The 18,498-nt window shown below is 44.5% G+C and overlaps 1 protein-coding gene across 18 annotated transcripts in view; it reads left to right on the forward strand.

The window, feature by feature from the left end:
• DAB2IP (DAB2 interacting protein) overlaps positions 1-18,498 on the forward strand; it is a 411,471-nt gene that overhangs the window by 175,456 nt on the left and 217,517 nt on the right. For 16 of the 18 annotated variants that reach the window (XR_002888995.3, XR_010593580.1, XR_010593579.1 and 13 more), the window contains one exon: positions 8,513-8,616. Coding sequence is in view for 15 of the 18 variants with exons in the window: in XM_065572091.1 (XP_065428163.1) it covers positions 8,513-8,616 (104 nt within the window). In the remaining 3 variants the exon portion in view is untranslated. Of the gene's footprint in view, positions 1-2,518; positions 2,542-8,199; positions 8,360-8,512; positions 8,617-18,498 lie in introns of those variants that run through there. The other 2 variants (XM_024106271.3, XM_065572096.1) reach the window with 2 other exon arrangements.

The following is an 18,498-nucleotide window of genomic DNA, read 5'->3' on the forward strand; positions in this document are numbered from 1 at the left end:
CACCTTGCAGAACAACAGTTACAGAAAGGTTAGTAACCGTCTTTGAGTGAGAGAGAGTCTGGCTTTTGTGAAGCTTTTCAGTAATAACCTGCCAAATGCAAACTAGAACACAATGCAAATAGGTATCAATAAATTCTAAGGAACTCCCAAAGCCAATGTGTTTTATATCCCGTTCTCTCTCCTAATACAGTGCTCCCTCCTTCTGTTTGCTGATGTCTGCCCCACAGCCACTGTCGTCCTGCTCTCTGTTGGATTTTTTTGTTGCGTTCTTGAGCTATCGGTTACTGTGTTCTTGCGTCAGTTAGCAAAGAAGCTTTAGCTCCCTCTTGTGAGACAGCTGAATTATTGCGGTGTCATAGCACCGGTCCCTTTGTCCTCTTTTGGGTGATAGCAGGTATTCCTAGCATTTCCACTTTGTAGGATGCTGAGCTTCACAAAACCAGTTAGGAATGAAATGGGACAGCCAGTGCCCAGCAAAGGAGAAGAAATAAGGCAAGCAGGTCCCATCTGTAGGCTGCCTATAATAAGAATCTGCACTTGTTGTGGGTGAAAACAGCTCTTCTGCTTGGTGATATTAGAATAGAGGGGTAGCTAGTTGTCAAGATTACTGAGCAGAAACATTGCCTACCTCAGGAGCTATGTGACTAGGATTGAGAGACAAATAACAATATCACACCAGCATACGGAGTATTGTATACTACACAGATCTCTTTCCTGGTCTTCAACGGCTATATTGGTACCTCCGATACCAAGGTAAGGGACACCAGCTGAGTACCCAGAGAGATCTGTGAACATGCCCAGGGCACTAGGTGTGCGGGGCAGTGTTACTTCAGTTCCCTGTAACAATAATTGGCTGAGTGTCCGTATAAATGAGGGTGTCAGACAATTGCCTGAGTTTGTTCTTGTTGTCCTATCGGAATGGCTATGTGAAAGGTGCACTTTTTAAAAAGGCATAGTGCTGCAAAACGCATCATTGATCTGCAAATATAGTGAAAGGATGAGAACGTGAAAGACGAAACCTTTAGGAGAGGCATTAAATGAACTGGGAGTGAGATGCCAACTCCAGCATAGAAGAGAGACAAGATTATAGGCTCTGAGCTCATTGTGCTTTACAAAAGGCCATTTTACATCTTAAGATGCCCAGAGAGAAAAAGAAATAATTTTATTCTAATATAGAAAGTGGCAGTGAACTTTCTAGGAAAGGCTTTAATTATTCCTGGGAATATCCATTCCGGATGTTTGTTTGCAGCAACTTCAGCTAAACCTAATTTTCAAGGGAAGTCCTTAACTGATATAAACTACAATGATTTTCAACCATTTTATATAAAAATTGATATTACTGCGCAATTAAGGGTTCAACTTGTAGATCTCTAGGGGCTCGGGCAAGGAAGCTCACCTTGCATCCGTACAGCATTTCTAGTCCTGGAATATCCAGTTTAGAAATCATGATTGAAACGGGAAGATCTTGATAACAGCACTTTTGAAATCCTTCATGACCTCTTAGTTGATCCTTATCCATTAGAGTTCAGACATTTTGTGCATCTCTGCCTCCAAATCTTGAAGGAGAGAGTTGACCCACCACATACATACTCATTTCCATCTTCATTTTACTCCCAGGGCATTCTGTCCATTTTAAAACTTCTCATGCATTTTTCTTCTACTGCCCTAACAACCGTTCTTAGCTATGTTTTTAACATCCATCGCCTCCTCAGGTTGCACCTCTCATCTGGAGTCATGGGGCCCCTTAAAGCTCTCTGGGAATCTCTCTGGGTTGTCTCCCAACCCCTCTTCAACTGGTAGCTTCTTATTCAGGATTACACCAATGCTAGAGACAGCTTCTCTTAAGGGGTCCCTTTCAACCAACAAAGGGTTATCTGAGCCGCTCTGAGTATATCAGTTTTCTACATGTGCTGCCTCCTCTCTCCTGTTGTGGTTGGGTTAAAGAGTCATTAAATGGTGCAGAAATTAGTTGAAGAAAAACATGTGAGTTCATTAAGGTGATGAGATTAATTCAGCTGAGTGTAATTAAACAGCATGAACAAGAGACAGGTAATTCCAGTTCCCTCTGGTTTCACAGAAACTCCACCCCTTTAAGTCTCCAAAGCAGGTCATGGAGTATCAAAACATTCTGCCAAGGGGACAAAATAATGACGCATCAGGTGACCATAACAAACTTTCATTTGCTGATCATACCCAAAGGGCAAGAGGGTATTTAACTCTTTCATGAGCATTGCATAGACTGTATTTCCCATGTCCATTTCCAGTCCTAATGGACTTGAGTAGTTCTGTATTTCCAGATGACCTGCTGGAGTTTTATTATCCTCTAAAGTCTCCATTCCTTAAAGCACTTCAGCATTAGAGTCCTGGCAAAGACATCTCTCCGCTCCCTACCTCCTGCTGTGCCTCTCCAGCCAGCATTCCAGTCATATTTCACTTTCTTCCTGTAGAAGATGATGAAGTCATCATTTCTGCTGCATCTTATTCCTGACTTGTTCGGCGTGTCATGGCATAGGGGTTGCTAACGAGCACCGTTTCCTTTTGGTGAGTTAAGGGAGATTTTTCTTATTGCTAACTTTACGGGCGTGCATTCAGATTTTGTACCTCCCTTTCTTGTTTGAAGTCGGAACAGTTTCATATCAGAAAGTCCAAGTGAGAACTTGCTGGAAGTCTCGGCTTGTCGGTTAGTAATTCCAGCTTTCCTTTGTTCTTACGGTCTGCCTCTTCCATCGGCTGGCTCCTCGAACCTTGTTCAGCATGAATTATATGGGGATTTCAGGGAAGTGAACTGAGAATGCTACACTTGAGCAAGTAGCAGTAGTCAGTAAACTTCATTCCTAACAGTGAGAGAGTAATTCTGATGACCTCTTCTTGGACTAGTTGTGACCTACAGGAACAGGTGATGCTACTGTAAAATAAGACTTGTCAAGTAGAAAGTGAACAGTATTCGTATTGGTGCCATGTGTTACATGTACTGTTTTGGTTTTAGACTATCTGGGTAATTTGAATTACAGTTAAGAAAGCAGCCTTCTTGAATGGGCTGAGTATGAGCCTGGGACCCCAGCGCTGCTGACAGTCAGTTCTGCTGCTGACTTCCTGTAAGCCTTGGGGAAATCGCTTAACTGCTCTATGGTTTTTTCTCCATCTGAAAATTGGGGATATAAAAACTGTGATGAGGATTAGTTAACTTCCTAATTCAAACACCAGGGATTAGGTAACAAATCAAATCCATTTGTTACAGTCTAGAAATAATCTTCAGAAGTAGGCACGTGCCTGACGATCCTAAATTAATTAATGTTTATGAAGTGCTAAGTATTATGATTATATTAATTAGCATCATCCTAATACTGTCGGTAGTAAACTTGGCTTGACAGTAAATGTTCCTACCTCCACTGCTTAAAAAAGTTTCATACACAGGGGGAGGCAGATCATTTTATATATATGTATTTAATAACCTGGGATAAATGTTTTCCAGTCAGTTTTTTATAAATTTTAAGGAAGTTAGTTTTATTTTAGATTATCTTCCCTGGCAGTGTTGCAAAGCCAAGCACATCACAGCCTTGTGCTAATGGAGAATGTAGGAGAATCAGAAAGTTGTTGTCTATTTGTATCTGCCTTAACTATGACAGTCGTTATCACTGCTCCATAATTACAGCAGCACATAGCCCCAATCAAGGATCAGGCTCTGACCCAGAGAGTTGACAGTATAGATTTATGACCAGATGTCACAGGTGGACGGAGAGGGAGGTGAGGGAGAAGGAGGAGTGCAAGGTGACCGCAAAAGGAGCATGGTTTTTACATAAGATGCAGTAGAAGTGAAACTGATGATGAGTAAAATTGTCTAGCTATCGCCATTTGAGCTGAGAAACAAGCAGAAAAAAGAAGGAAGGCCATCAGTGGCGAAAAGGAAATTAAATGAATAATCTGAAGTGGGGTAGCAACAAAAATTCATTTTCGCCCCCGTGACTTTTTTTTTATCCCTTTTCTGATGCATCTAAGAGGTTTTAAGGGAACAGCAATGTTGTTCGTTTGTTAGGTCTGACCCAACTTCCCAAGAGCAAGTGCAGAAAATCTGCTTGCTGCTCATTCGCATGCTTCCCAGCCTCTTTAATCTGGATAGTACAAGGAAGGTTGGTGAAAACACGAGTGAACACGAAAGCCATCGCTTTCTTTGCTATCCATGTCTGCCCACTGGCATCTCTGCTCAATGATAATGTGGCTTTACCCATTACACCTAAGGAATCGTCTTTCAGATCCAGTTTGCCTGCACATATAATCCTCCTTTGTAGACTGTTACTTCAGTGATTTCTCAGGCCATGCGTGTCATAAAGGAGAGATTTGGAGGTTTTAAGTTAATAACATGCTGAACACTTTTGGACAGCAAATAGTGTCCCGAGATACTGTGTCTCTAAGCTCCCAAATCACCTCGGATCTAGAGCCAATAAATGGTCAAATGAAGGTATAATCCAAGTATTTCTATGAGCTGAAGGATGATATCCAACTTACATAGAAACTCAGTAACTGGTGAGGAGCGGGTGGCATTTGATAATACTAAGTACTTCTGTAAATGTCACTCCGGTTAGCTGCCTGTAATAACACACACCTCTTCCACAGAATCTTTCATTTTAGAACCTGAAACGATTTACAGACTTTAATTAATGAAGCCTCATAACATTGCTTTGAGATAGGCAAGTATTAAGCCTATTTTACAGACTGAGAACCTGAGCAACAGAGTGCTTAAAGGTCCAGGGTCACCCCGTGAGTCTGTGACAGAGCTGAGAATAGGACCCAGGAGTCCTCCTTTGTCTTGTGTGCTTCACTTCTATAGAAAGGAATAACAGAACTGCTTCCTTCCCGCCTCCCCCCCCCCCCCCAGTCAAGTCGCTAGTACCCAGGCCATCCCTAAGGGCTATTCCATTTCCAGATGGGCAGATGCAATAGAAGGAACTTTCAGTAGAAGCAAGTAACAAGGAGAAAGATAAAGTTAAGGATGGACTCTGTACTCCTGGAGCCTGCCTGTCTACCCTGTAGACAGGGAGGCAAATGTAACCATACACTTCGTATGGACAGGTGCTGGTGACAGTGGCTCATTTATGGGTAGATGTAATATCCCTGCCAAACACCATGGTATGGGTGGCTAAGAAACATGCAAGGCTTTCCTGATCAGTAGCCCCTGGGCTGGCACTGGGGATGGAAGAGGGGAAAGGGGCAAATCCAAACCGTCCTTTGTTGCGCCTCTCCACCACATACAATTGGTTTGGCTATAATCTTCTGACAGTAAGAAGGCTCCTTATCTGTCTGGGGGGGGCGATTATCTCCTCCCAACAAAACCCCTCCCTCCCATTGCTGTATTTAGCCTTTTCACTGAGATCCGGGGGGTGCCCAACCCTTTGCATTTGCTGTAATACAAACAGTGCTCGGACTGCGTCAAAACTGGAAACTTGGCTGAAATTTGAAATTGGAGCTGGGAAATAATGTGATCCTAACCCATCTGTATGTTTTGGTTCTGGGCTCAGATCAGAAGATGGAAGTGGTTTTGGATTGTATGCGACTGAAATCTTGGGGTAAGATCTTGTGAGAACAGATCATGAGACTTCGGTGCAAACATATCTGGCTCCAAACCCTAGTCCTTGTTTCAACTTACCCCAGATCCAAACAGTCTTTTTGGCCCACCTCTAATCTGCTTCCTTTGCTCCTAAGAGTTCTGCCCCGTGCGATTAGAAGATGAAGCAGAGTCAGGGACTATAAAGAAAAAGGGAGACAATTGTGCAACTTGATCTGAAAAGCCACCATGGTGCAAGTCAAAAGTGTTGTGACACTTACAAAGAGCAACTGGTGCTATAGGCTTTGCACTGTAGGCTCTGGGAGTGTTCGGCTCTGCATTGGAATAGCAGCCCGAGAGGGAGGAGAGGGCAAGGGATTTCTTGCTGCTGTTTTCAATTTAGTCGTCCTGCTCTGTTCTCCAGCCATGTACATGAGAAGAATTGTTAATCTGCCTGTTCATAGTTCTGATCATTAAAAATGCAAAGCAGCCTCTTCATTTCCATGTCGTCTTGAGCCCACTTTGGAAACCACTATAATCAAGTGGCTTCTTTATGACAATCCAAAAAAGGAGTCTGATCAAAGGAATCCTGTGAGAGCTTTCATGCAAAAGGGGATAACACCAAAAGACTTGATTGCTTCCTTGAGAAGCAAGAGGCAGCCTTCTGCAAAGAAGGCAGCTAGCTAATTGGAAGCCTTGGCTACAGGTTCTGAGAGCAGCGAATTAGCTGCTTCTGGGATTTTGGCTGAAGGCACAGGTTACATGGCCAAAGCTCAGGAGCTGCTTATGGGCACCCACACCAATGAAGATGTCACTGATCAGGCATTTTACTCAATTCAGGAGGGGAGACACAATCCGTCTCCCTGCAGTAGTTTAATATGTGGCTCAGCAAGCGCCCACTGGAATTACGGCCGTTAGTCATTTCTCTCGGATCCCAGCTGATGGCAGCCTATGGCAAAAGCAAGGAGAGGATCCTTGCCAAGGCTGAGCCCTTGCCAAGACCTGATTGCAGCAAATTGCAGATCACAGGTGTGGTAAAAGCTGAGAATTGGCAAACAAAGTACCTCTAAGTTACACTAGTTATTTTTCAGGCACATTTTTTCAGACATTCAAAAGTATAGGTTGTCCCAGCTTTAAATTTCTTTGCATGCTAATTAGCAAAGCCCTCCCCATAACCCAGTATACCCTGTAATTTGCCTTTGCAGCAAGTATTTTTCTTTAAGCTACCTGTCGTTCCCAACCATGGTCTAAGCAGTGTCGTCATATTGGTGAGCAGACATGTTGCTTGTGAAACATGGTATTAGAACAATAGTCACAAATGTTTAAGCACCATGATTAGTTTCTTTAGTCTATCTGATGTTGGGGGGAGGGGAGGGGGGAAGCTGGTTTTCTGTAGCATTCTGAAATCTCCTTGTTTTTGCATGGATCTGGTGTTTAGTAAATGCCACAATAGCTCGTTGAGATCCTCTCCTCTTTCAAAAGTGGTGAAGCACTGGGGGTTTCTCCAGGCCAGTGATATTGATTAGCAGAGTCACACGAAGGATGTTAAGTGGTTCTGTAACAATAAACAATAGAAAGGGAGCAATCGGGCTAATAGACGTTGTCAGCCCCCAAAGGACATGAATAAATCAAAGCCCTGGAGATTCTAGGTCCTAGTAAAATAAGAAGTCTGAGCTTCCAGTTTAGCCTCCGCTCCCTTGTGCTATTCAGTACCCGATGGACCTTTTATTTGAGAGGCACTAGACAATGTCACCTCTGCAATTGGAGGTGTGACTGTCGCCTCGCCCAGGGGCAGCCTGGGAGCTCCCTGGTGTTCCCTGGCAACTGGAGCACTGAGTAGATTTGAAGAGGATGCTATGTCCTGCTAACAGTGTGACACCTGTCTGAGTAGATGTGCAGAAGGGAGGGGAGGCCACTGTCCATGATCGGGGACAGTGGAGTTGGGACCATTGGGTTCCGTGCTCTGTCTGCTTTACTGCAGGCTGCCTGTGTGATATCAGGAAGGTCCCCTTTATGCTAGTTTCCTGATCTGTAAGATGGAGCTGATGTGTTGTGTCTCACGGGTATCTCGCAAGGCTCCACTAATCAGGGTGTCAGAGCGCTGTGAGCTCTGCAGGTTAAAGAGAAGGGCAAATTATTATTGTTATTGCTCAAAACGAAGAGCCCGGGTGAAAAGGTGTGGAACCAGTGTAAGGAATCGGTCCCATTGTGTGGCACTCTGATAATATGGCTACTTCCCTGCATCCCACTGTGCATTGGGTTATGGATTGTGCATTTAACTGAAAAAACACATTTTAATACTAACTCTGTGCCCTAATCTGTAGGCTTCCCTCTGAGATTCCCCAAGCGCTTTATAGACACTCGGGAATTTAGCCTCATCACTCCCTGCTTTTCTCCCCCTCCCCTCCCCCAGCCAACCCATTATCCATATTTAACACATCAGGAGGTTTAGTGAGGCCAAGTAACTTTTTTGTTCCCAGTCACAAAACAAGTCACTGAAGGAAGTGGGAAGTCCTCATTTTCAGTTTTGTGCTTTAGCCCCAAGAGCAGGCTTGCTTTCTGCCTTAGGAGTGTCAAAGCTGCATGTGCATGGATCACTGATTTGTGTACAGTTTGTATTTAGCTGCTGTGCATTTCCTTTTTACCCATCTGCAGGATGGGAATAATGATGATGGCTCCCTGATGGGGCTGTTCTGGAGTTTAACGAACGTAGAGAAGGCACTTTGAGATCCTGAAATGGAAGGTTCTATAGGAAATGCCAATCATTATAAGCAGAAAAGTCCTGCTGTTTAACCATGCACCTTGGTGACTGAGAGAAATGTGAGTGGTTAGAATGGGCTTGTTAAGTCAGCTCATTTGCAAGCGTATCTCAAAGAAGGAAGCTGCACCTGGGGTGGCCTGCCTCCGTCCTTCTGCTGCTCTGGCGTTGGGTGTGTGTTTTTAATTGTCCTTTGTCTTCTGTGCCCTTTGCAGAGTCCCCCCCAGAGAGGGCCGGGCAGCGGCGCAGCATGCCCAGCGGGGTCATGGAGAAAAATCCCAGCATGGAGCCCACCGCCACTACGCCATTCCGTGTCACGGTAAATGTCTCTCGCCACCTTAATTACTTCTCTGGGGTTTGACCAAGAGGAGAGGGTATCTGTCGCTGTTTGTGCTTAGAGATGGGAGGGCCGGGTATGGAAATCTTCGATTGCTTATTTTAACATAAAGGTGCAGATGCTAGTAGCTACTATTAGAATACGCAGCTGTAAAGGCCTTCTCAGTAATCTTGTAAGATATCAATTTAAACCAGGGACTGTCTTTAGAATTGTATGTTGTTTTCCAATGACTTCTGTGGAAGTGCAGACTCTTGGCCTTGCCTTGAAGATCAGATCTGAGATCTTCATTTCCTCTTACGTTAGAATTTGCACAGAGGTATTTGTTACTGCTCCCCTCCTCGCCCCGCCTGAGTCAGCCTTTCTCCATAACACCCCATACATTTCTTTTTTGTAGGCGTTCTAAACTGACTGCATTATGTTCTGCCTACAGGACGGGCTTTCTGAAAGAATAATATGAAAGCCCAATAATTAACATGGCTCAGGAACATGCTCTGTTGACAAATGGGAGGAACAACGGTGGAAGCAAAATAAACTGTTTTAAAACTAGGCCGTAATGATCCAAGAGAAGCTATTTTTTTTAAAGTATCCTCCTCCAGGCCCCATCTGTAGCTAATGAAATGGAGCGTGTATGTTGGGGACTGCAGGATTCATAATCAGTTGAGGGCACCAAGCTCTTTGGAGTAACCTTCATTAGCAATAATTTATGAGGAAAATCTCTTCACAGCTCTCCGCAGAAGGTGTAAGCTTAGAGTGTAACTAGATGGCCAGTGCACAGATGTGGTGCATCAGTCTAAGGCACTTAAAGGGGCACACTTTCAGGAGTGGGGTGTGTATTGTGCCCAGATAATAAAGCAGCAGTGTTTGTATGTATGAGACAGGCCTGTTCTCTAGGAGCTGACTTGCACAGTGTGTTTATGCATTTTCCTCCAGGGCAGATTGGCAGAGGCCCTGGAGGTTTTTCGCCTTCCTCTGCAGCGTGGGGCATAGGTCACTTGCTGGAGGATTCTCTGCACCTTGAGGTCTTTAAACCACAATTTGAGGACTTCAATAACTCAGTCATAGGTCAGGGGTTTGTTCCAGGAGTGGGTGGGTGAGATTCTGTGGCCTGCGTTGTGCAGGAGGTCAGACTAGATGATCATAATGGTCCCTTCTGACCATATGGTCCCTTCTGACCTAGTCTATGAGTCTGAGACATTCTCATAAGCAAACCAGGGAAATGTGGTCTAGGTAAAATTCCTATAAGATTGGGGGCACAACTGGGTGAAAGACCTTTCTCAGAATAGTTACCAATGATTTGCTGTCAAACTGGGAGGGCATAACTAGTGGATCCCACAGGTGTCAATCCTGGGTCCAGTACTATTCAATATAATGGAGTGGAGAGTATGCTTATAAAAAATGTAGATGATGCTAAGCTGGGAGGAGTTGCAAGCACTTTGGAGGACAAAATTAGAACTGAAAATTACCTTGACAAATTAGGGAATTGGTCTGAACTTAACAAGATGAAAGTCAATAAAGACAAGTACAAAGTACTTCACTTAGGAAGGCAAAAATCAAATGCACAACTACGAAATGGGGTATAGCTGGCCAGGTGATCATACTGCTGAAAAGGATCTGGGGGTTATAGTGGATCACAACTTGAATGAGTCAACAATGTGACGCAGTTGTAAAAACGATCGATATCTTGCTGGGGTGTATTAACAGGTGTGTCATATGTAAGACACGGGAGATAATTGTCCCGCTCCATGCGACACAGGTTGGGCCTCCGCTGAAGCACTGTGTCCAATTCTGGCATCACACGTTAGGAAAGATGTGGATAAATTGGAGAGTCCAGAGGAGAGCAACAAAAGTTATCGGAGGTTTAGAAAACCTGACCTCTGAGGAAAGATTTAAAAATATGGGGAAGTTTAGTCTTGAGAAAAGAAGACGGAAGGGAACCTGATGATACTCTTCAAATACGTTAAAGGCTGTTGTAAAGAGGACGCTCATCAATTGTTCTCCATGTGCAGTGAAGGTAGGACAAGAAGTAATGGGCTTAATCTGCAACAGTGGAGATTTAGGTTAGATATTAGGAAAAGCTTTCTAACGCTAAAGCTAGTTAAGCTCTGGAGTAGGCTTCCAGGGGAAGTTAGGGAATCTCCATCATTGGAGGCTTTGAAGTACAGATTAAAAAACACCTGTCAGGGGTGGTCTAGGTTTACTTGGTCCTGCCTCAGTGCAGGTGACTGGACTTCTTGAGGTCCCTTCCAGTCCTACATTTCTGTGATTCTATGCTGCACTGGTCGCTGTATGTCTATGGAGCCCATTTTGCACATGTAAATCCTAGTTGTGTGAGCACATGTGGACCTTTTTGGGTCTGCATACTTGAGAGTCATCATATATATTAGTACATAAATATGCATGGCCATGTTCATCTGCACTGAGCTATTCATAACCTAATTACTCCCGGGAGTAAGACGTGGTGATAAGAGCAGCGACCAGGAGTCAGGAGAACTGGGTTCACTTTCCTAGCATTGTCATGGACTTGCTCTGTAACTTTTGGGCCAGTCACTTAACCTCATTGTGTTAGGTCCTCCGACTGTGAAATGAGAATAATGGGGAGAATAGTTGAAAAGCTCTTTAAGGTCCTCCTGTCAGATGACAGGCACTCGGTAAGGGAGCAGGAGTATTCATGCATGTGTGCAATGTTGTGCATATCCGCAAACTGCATAAGACACAGTGACGTGCATTATTTAGTTGTGTATTCACATACAGCAGTATCAAATACTCCAAAGCAATGCATGTTAACTCCAGTAGCACCATGAAGGTCATTTATATTTCATCTGTCTGTAACTGAATTCAGCTGCTGCAAATTCCTCTTTTATCAAACTCATAAAAAAAATTCCATTTACAAAGTATCTTTCTTCTAAATGATCAAGAAAGCCTCAAAACAACAAGAAAAAACTGAGATAAAGTTCCAGACTTCCAATACCAAATTTAAACTAATTGATTCTAATCTCTTTAGAGTCATACTGCCTCAGCAACTGATCTGTACATAGCCCTGAATCCAGGGCTATGTAAAACCTCTTCCTCTTCCTCTCTGGAGGAGCTCACACAAATACAAGTCCTATATCTAAACCAGCGAATCATTTCTGTAGGTCATGAATACATTGGAACAAGTAAACCGAGCTAAGGAATCTCAGAGTATGTCTACACTGTACATGGGAGGTATGATTACAGCACCTGCAGACATACCTCAGCTAGCTTGGCTCTAACTAGATCAAAGCTACCTTGAATAATAACAACAGTGAAGCCATGGTAGCACGGGTGTTGGCCACACAAGTATGTACCCAGGTCCTGGGAGGGTGGGGCCAGTAGATCAAAGCTAACTTCGATTTGTCTACACTTGCTGCACTTCCTAGTTTGCAGCGTAAACATAACCTTAGACACCAACTAACTTATGCCAATGTTCTTAAAATCTGAAGCAAAATCAGTAACCATCAGGCTGCCCCATCTAAACTCTCTTTTTCTTGTGGGGAAAATTCTCAATTTGCTGAGCTGATCTCTTATTAGGAGTAGAGCCTAATTTTGTCTGTTCTGATGCTGGACTTCTAAATAAATGTTTAGACTTTGGGTCTTGTGCAAAATGGCTTAACCATATATCCCTACAGCACTGCAGATGCCTCATAGGAAAGTCCTGGGGAAAGTCACAAAGGATTCTGCTGATTCCGTATTCTGTGTTTCTTTCGCTCTTTTATTGCTTGTGGTATTGGAAGCAAACCGAACCTTTTGTTGCTGCTCCTACTGCTTCTACCCCAGCTGAAGCCCTAACCCTTGCTTTGTAGCACCCATTGGGCTCATGATTACTTGCATCTGAAGAAGTGAGGTTCTTACCCACGAAAGCTTATGCTCCCAATACTTCTGTTAGTCTCAAAGGTGCCACAGGACCCTCTGTTGCCATTGGGCACAGTAAAGATAGCGTCTTGTCACACCCAGGAGGATGGGCTCAGGTGAAGGGGGAATGAGCCCGCTGGGAGCAGAACTCCTATGTAGAAACTCTGCTTCCATCTGCATGTCCTTGCGCTCCTGCTCATCGTCCTCCCCTTCAAGGCTCTACATGACTCCACCCCATCTATATCTCTTCTTTCATCTTTTCCTACATCCCACTTCTCTCCTTACACTCCTCTGCATCCTCTCTGCTAATTGCTCCCTTTGTCTTCATCTCCTTAGGCCATTTATTTTATCCCTCCCTTCTTTCAAATTCTTCTTTAAAATCTACTACTTGCAAAGCCACCTACGTGATTTCCCTTGCCCACTGGATCCCTGCGCTGTACTGCTGGCCTGCGTATCCTGGTTCTCTACGGGCAGGGAGATTGTAAGCTCTTGGAATTCTGGATCTTGTCTTTTTATGTGTTCTGTAAAGTACTGTTCTACATAATTAATGGCAAATAATGGGGAGTGTGAAATACTAAACAACAGGGTGTGGGATGTTTGTTAGCATTTGCCAGTAGGCATGAGTGATTGTTAGCATCTGTGAAAATTATGTGGTTAAAGGCACTGGGAGGGTGTGTTCCATACTCTGTACACAGACACTGATAGAGCGATTGGCCTGGATCTGCTTCTCCCTGCAGTAACTTTTGGCGTAAGTGATGTCCATCTTGCTTTCATGCCACGAGGAGAACTAATTTCTTCTCAAAGACCTGCAAATCCATTCCCCTAACCATCCACTTTCTTGCTGGATGCAGGCTGCGCTGGCAAAAGGTTAGGCTGATGATCAACTTGCTGAACCATCTCTGTGAACTCGGGACATGTCCTGCAGAAGAAGGAAATAGCATTCCCAAGAAATGGGAAGACCTGCCAGAGAACCACCTTACTTCTTTCGTCTTCATTTTTATTCTAGAGTTTTTAAAACTGCGTTGATGAGTTTTATGAGCTTGTACCTCCTTTGCACTAAGGAAGAGAATCTGAATCCATTAGGATATTTGTAGCCGAACCCAGCAACCGCCTCCATCAGCATTGGTTTGATTTCAGCAGCTCTTTTTGGAATGGACATAATTAGGGTGGACATATTTACCAAGGGATGCTGCTATATGATTGATGATCATGTGGGTGCAAAAAGCTTCAGTGGGATGATGACGTTACCAAGGATGGACATAAACTCATAGACTGGACATCCAGCCAGATCATTTTAAGGCCCTAGCTAGAGATCAGTCTGGGTGGCGCTTGATCTGCAAAGATGCTGCGTCCCTCTGGGTTTTGCCTTGATGATGATTGATGATGATCACGGTTGGTGGAAATAAAGCTCTGTTTCTTCTCTCTCTTGTTCCAATGGAGTGCATCTACTGTATGTTTCCAGAGGCGTGATTCCAGTCTTTAGCCGGTGCGATGGCCTGTATGAGATGTGGTGGCTGGCTGCCAAAACCAACCTGTGTTCCAAAATTCATATGAAATTTTAAAAAGCGTAGTCAGTAAATACACCCTTGCTAGAGAGAGGTATGGCATTTGTCTTTTGCATTACACAGTACACTATCATCTAACTTCTGTTTCTTCTCAGCCCTCGGAATGTGACTTCCGTTAATACGAATGGCTTCATTACATGCATAGTTTTTATGGCTGCCCAGATTTTAGCAGATGTCAGACAGGAGAAATATATTCTGCCTCACCTTCCTTCATTAACCAGAAGAGGAGCATTAGCAGTCAGTCCACTCCTGCCACTGGGAATAGTAATTAGTGCTTTAGTTTAGTGGTAATGGGATTATTACTTTTGAGCCTGCTGCTGTAGGTTTTGATGTCGTAAGCTTTTCATATTTTACAGCTGATTGTTCTTCCCTGACATCTCCATCCTTCTGCTCTGGAGTCTCCAAGGGCCCGATGGGCTCAGGAGCCTTTGAATTCAGAGGCTTGGGCTTTGTTGCACTTTCTGTTGCTTCAATTCGTTTGCAACTCGGAGCGGTGCAGCGTGGAAATGCCCTCTCTCAATGTAAAGGTCTGCCAACCTGCCTGAGAACGGAAGCGGTGGAGGCTCTGCTATGGCTCTCGCAACATGTTGTGGTGAAGGAAAGGCTGGGGGATGCTGGTTCGAGGCTTGGAAGTGCTGAGCACCCTCAGCTCCCATTGATCTTGGGGACCGTTTGAAAATCAACCCGTAATGTCTCCTCCATGTGTCCATTTTTCCAACTGTCTGGGAGAGAGAGAGAGAAACTAGTTGATCTAATAGATCATTTCCATCCCTGATTTTTATGCTTGTATGAGTCTGGGCTGTGCATGTACGTCTGCGGCATCCACAGAGTTAGCTGCACCCAAAATCATAGCAAAATCCTGTTCTGTACAGAGACATTTTTCTTTCCACCTTATAATGTCAATATGATTTTAACAGAGCATCTCAAATGTGAAAAACCCTCTCACCCAGGACGATTCATATGCTGCAAAGTTCTTAATTTCCTTCTTTGTTACCCATCTCCCCAACACTGCGCTATGGGAGCAGAGTGCAATCTGATGAACCATGATCTGAAAGGCTTTGCCTTATCTAAGGGTCATTTGCTGCACATTGGTGTGTCCCTCATAACGAATGCAATTCCAAATCTGTCAGGGCAGATTTGTGCAGTGTAGGCTGTAGAGATGAGTACAAACCTCTCCCCCAGGACTGTTGAGTTTCCAAAGGACATACAGTATGTTAAAAATAGTCTTACTGCTCACATCTGCTTCCTTGGAGACTGGAGCTCAGATTGCTCTCAATGGCCAAGAGTTCCCTGAATACTCCAATGAAGCCAGTGAGGAATGTGGTCTACGGTGTCCTAATGATTGAAAGTGCCACGTGGTTACAGAAATAAGATCATAGAATTTGGTGCACTGGGTGTACTCTTGAACCAAGTCCAGCATCCTGTCTCTGGCCAGCATCTGGTTTAAAAAAACCAACCAACCATCATGTACATACCCAGCCAATTATGCAGTGCGGTATGTGGAGTTGGGGATTCCTTCTTGTCCCTTGCAGTGATTAGCTAGTGCCAAGAAGCATGAGATTTGATTGCATTATCTCAGCATATAAAGGGTGAATCCAGGCCTCGTTGAAGTCCCTGGAAGTTTTTTACATTATCTGACATGCTCAGGTACCCATGGAGGTTACAGACTCTGATCACGCCTCCTGTTAGCTGAAGACCACTACAAAGTTGAATGGTTTTGATGAACTCTTCTCTGTTTAGTGTGTGCGTGCTGACAACAGGCTCCTCGGAGGAGGAATCATAACGAGCATGTCCACCATGAAAAGACCGTCTAAGGATGGGTCTGTGGTGCTCACTTGCAGGTGCTTTTTTATCAGCCAGTTGACAAAACAAAATAGGGGCCGAAGGGTTTGGTCATTAGTCAATCATTTCAAATCCAGCCCAGCTTTGTAGTGATCAAGAGTTGTTCCCATCTGATGGCTGGTTGGTAGTGGGCAAGGGTCAATATTACAGAGCCCCCTGCCACAGTTTGGCAGGAACTGGTGCTGCTTTTGGCAGCCCTAGCAAACCTGCCAAGGGCTGAAGAGAGACAGACTAGACTCCTCTCTCCTCCCTAGAGCTGGCTCTTTGGAGTCAGTGCTTAGATGAGTGATCAGGCAGGAGGTGAGGGAAGCCTGTGGTGCCTGCAATGTGCCTGTTCTGTGAATAAAGAGAGGCCTTGGCCAGAGTCAGATTTTACTGCATAGAATCCAGAGAGCTCAGCGAGTGGAGGGTTTGACACTGAAACCTATGTTATTGTTCAATAAACCAGCCAAGCAAAGGACCTGGAACCTGAGGAACTCCACTAGAAACGAGATACTCTCTCTGCACAGGGACATTGTGAGTGAGGGCAGAATAACAGAGTGTCAGTGTAATTACATCAATCCCATCTCATTAGGATACTGCCATCTATTGGTCACTTTTATTAGAGCTTGGTTTCATTACATTTTCTCCCTGGCTGCCCACGTGTTCCTGGACAGGCAGCTGCACTGATGGGGAGAAGGTCTGACCTGCTGAATAATTTTTGCAGCAGTGAGAGAGTGGGCCGAGGAATTGGAATGATTTCTCACTGCTCAGTGACTTTGTGCTGAGGCTCACTTTCCGACAGGGTAAATTAATAGGTCAGATGTGTAATCTGGGAAGCTTTCAAAAGGGGTTTGAAAGCAACTCCATTAAAGTAGAATCATAGAATCCTAGAATATCAGAGTTGGAAGGGACCTCAAGAGGTCATCTAGTCCAACCCCCTGCTCAAAGCAGGACCAATTCCCAGCTAAATCATCCCAGCCAGGGCTTTGTCAAGTACATACTCTGCTTTTCTGACAGGGCTAGGTGAAGGGTCCTCTCTCCTCTAGGTTGACTATCCCGCATCTCCATAGACACTCTCACCTTGTGCCCTCCTCTACACTCCCCCAGCCCCCAAAATCCTGATGTTGGATTTAGGCTTCCCTCAACATTCATTCACCGTGCTGTTCACATTCAGGCACAGTTCTGAATGGGGGATTTTCTGATGTGAGAAGTCTGACTTGGAGTCAGTTCTTGTAGACTCTGCTGAAAGGAAAAATATCAGGCAGATTCTTCCAGACAAAGAGCTGCTCCTAAATCACAAGCCCGAAGCCTCATCGGTTGTAGAAAGGAAATATTTAGTCTGCAGGCCAAGAGCTTGGTGGAACATCCATAGGGAGTGAAGAGGTTGGAAATGGACAGGGATCTCTTAGCAGAGCTCACTGGTGTAAGTGCAACTTGCGCTAATGACTGTGTGCTGACCAGTACTGTCTCATTGTTTCCTTGTGCTCCCCATCTGCCTGTATCCATCCGTTGCTGTTTTGTCCTATACTTAAGCTAGGTCTACACTGGGGGGGGGGGGGGGGGGAGAGAGAGATTCGATTTAAGATACGCAAATAGCGTAGCTGAATTTGATGTATCCTATTCGACTTACCCCGCTGTGAGGACGGCGGCAAATCGACCGCCGTGGCTCCCCGTCAACAGCGCTTACTCCTCCTGATGAGGTGGGAGTATGCGCGTCAATTCGGGGATCGATTTATCCGTCTAGATGAGACGCGATAATTGATCCCCGAGAGAGCGATTTCTACCCGCCGATCCGGGCGGGTAGTGTATACTAGCCCTCAGATACTCTTTTGTTCTGTGTCTGTACAGTGCCTAAGACAGTGGGGTCTTGGTCCATGACTGGAGCTCCTACCTGCTACTGTAATACAAATAAATAACATTCAATTCATAATTTTAAAATCTGGGGTTGACTGAGTGGGAACTCCAGTTACTCGAAAGATCCCCTGGGAAGTTGTCCTGAATCCCCGTAGGAGCTGTTTGGAGAGCCCAGTTTGAGGAACTCTGCCCTAAGAGGACACCTTGCTCTTCCCATTTTGAATTTCATTCAAAAAGCGACTCCAGCAGTTCAAACTCTTTCTGTGCCACTCAGGTCCCTTGTAGTCACAAAGAAACCTCCCCAGGATTCCCTGCTTTTTGACTTGTTCACATCTTTAACCTGTCTCTTTACGCTGATTGGGTCCAGTTGAGCTGGACATGCAGCAGCATCTGAAATGCAGTGTGGTAGGAGGAGTTTAACATTTTTAGTTCCTCCTAGCTGGCTTATAACCCCGTGATAAAAGAAATATTTCATTAAGTGCTAATGGCAGCGTTCCACTAAATGGAAACTCCTGGGGAGATGAAAGAAGCGCTCTCGATCCTTCTCCTCCCTTGAACATAATCTTAAATGACGGGTCCTGATTCAAGCTGGCAGCTATTGACTAGATATTAAAGGATTTTTTTGAAGTTTTTGCCTGTGCATAATGTACACTATTTGCCATTTAGTTTCTAATCACTTTTCTAAATGCACTCATGTAAATTATACTTTAATAGCTCAACTTTCTTTGGAGAATTTTCCTTCTGATACTAT

Source organism: Chrysemys picta, chromosome 18 (genome assembly GCF_011386835.1).
Source record: "Chrysemys picta bellii isolate R12L10 chromosome 18, ASM1138683v2, whole genome shotgun sequence".
NCBI classification, from domain to species: Eukaryota; Metazoa; Chordata; order Testudines; family Emydidae; genus Chrysemys; species Chrysemys picta.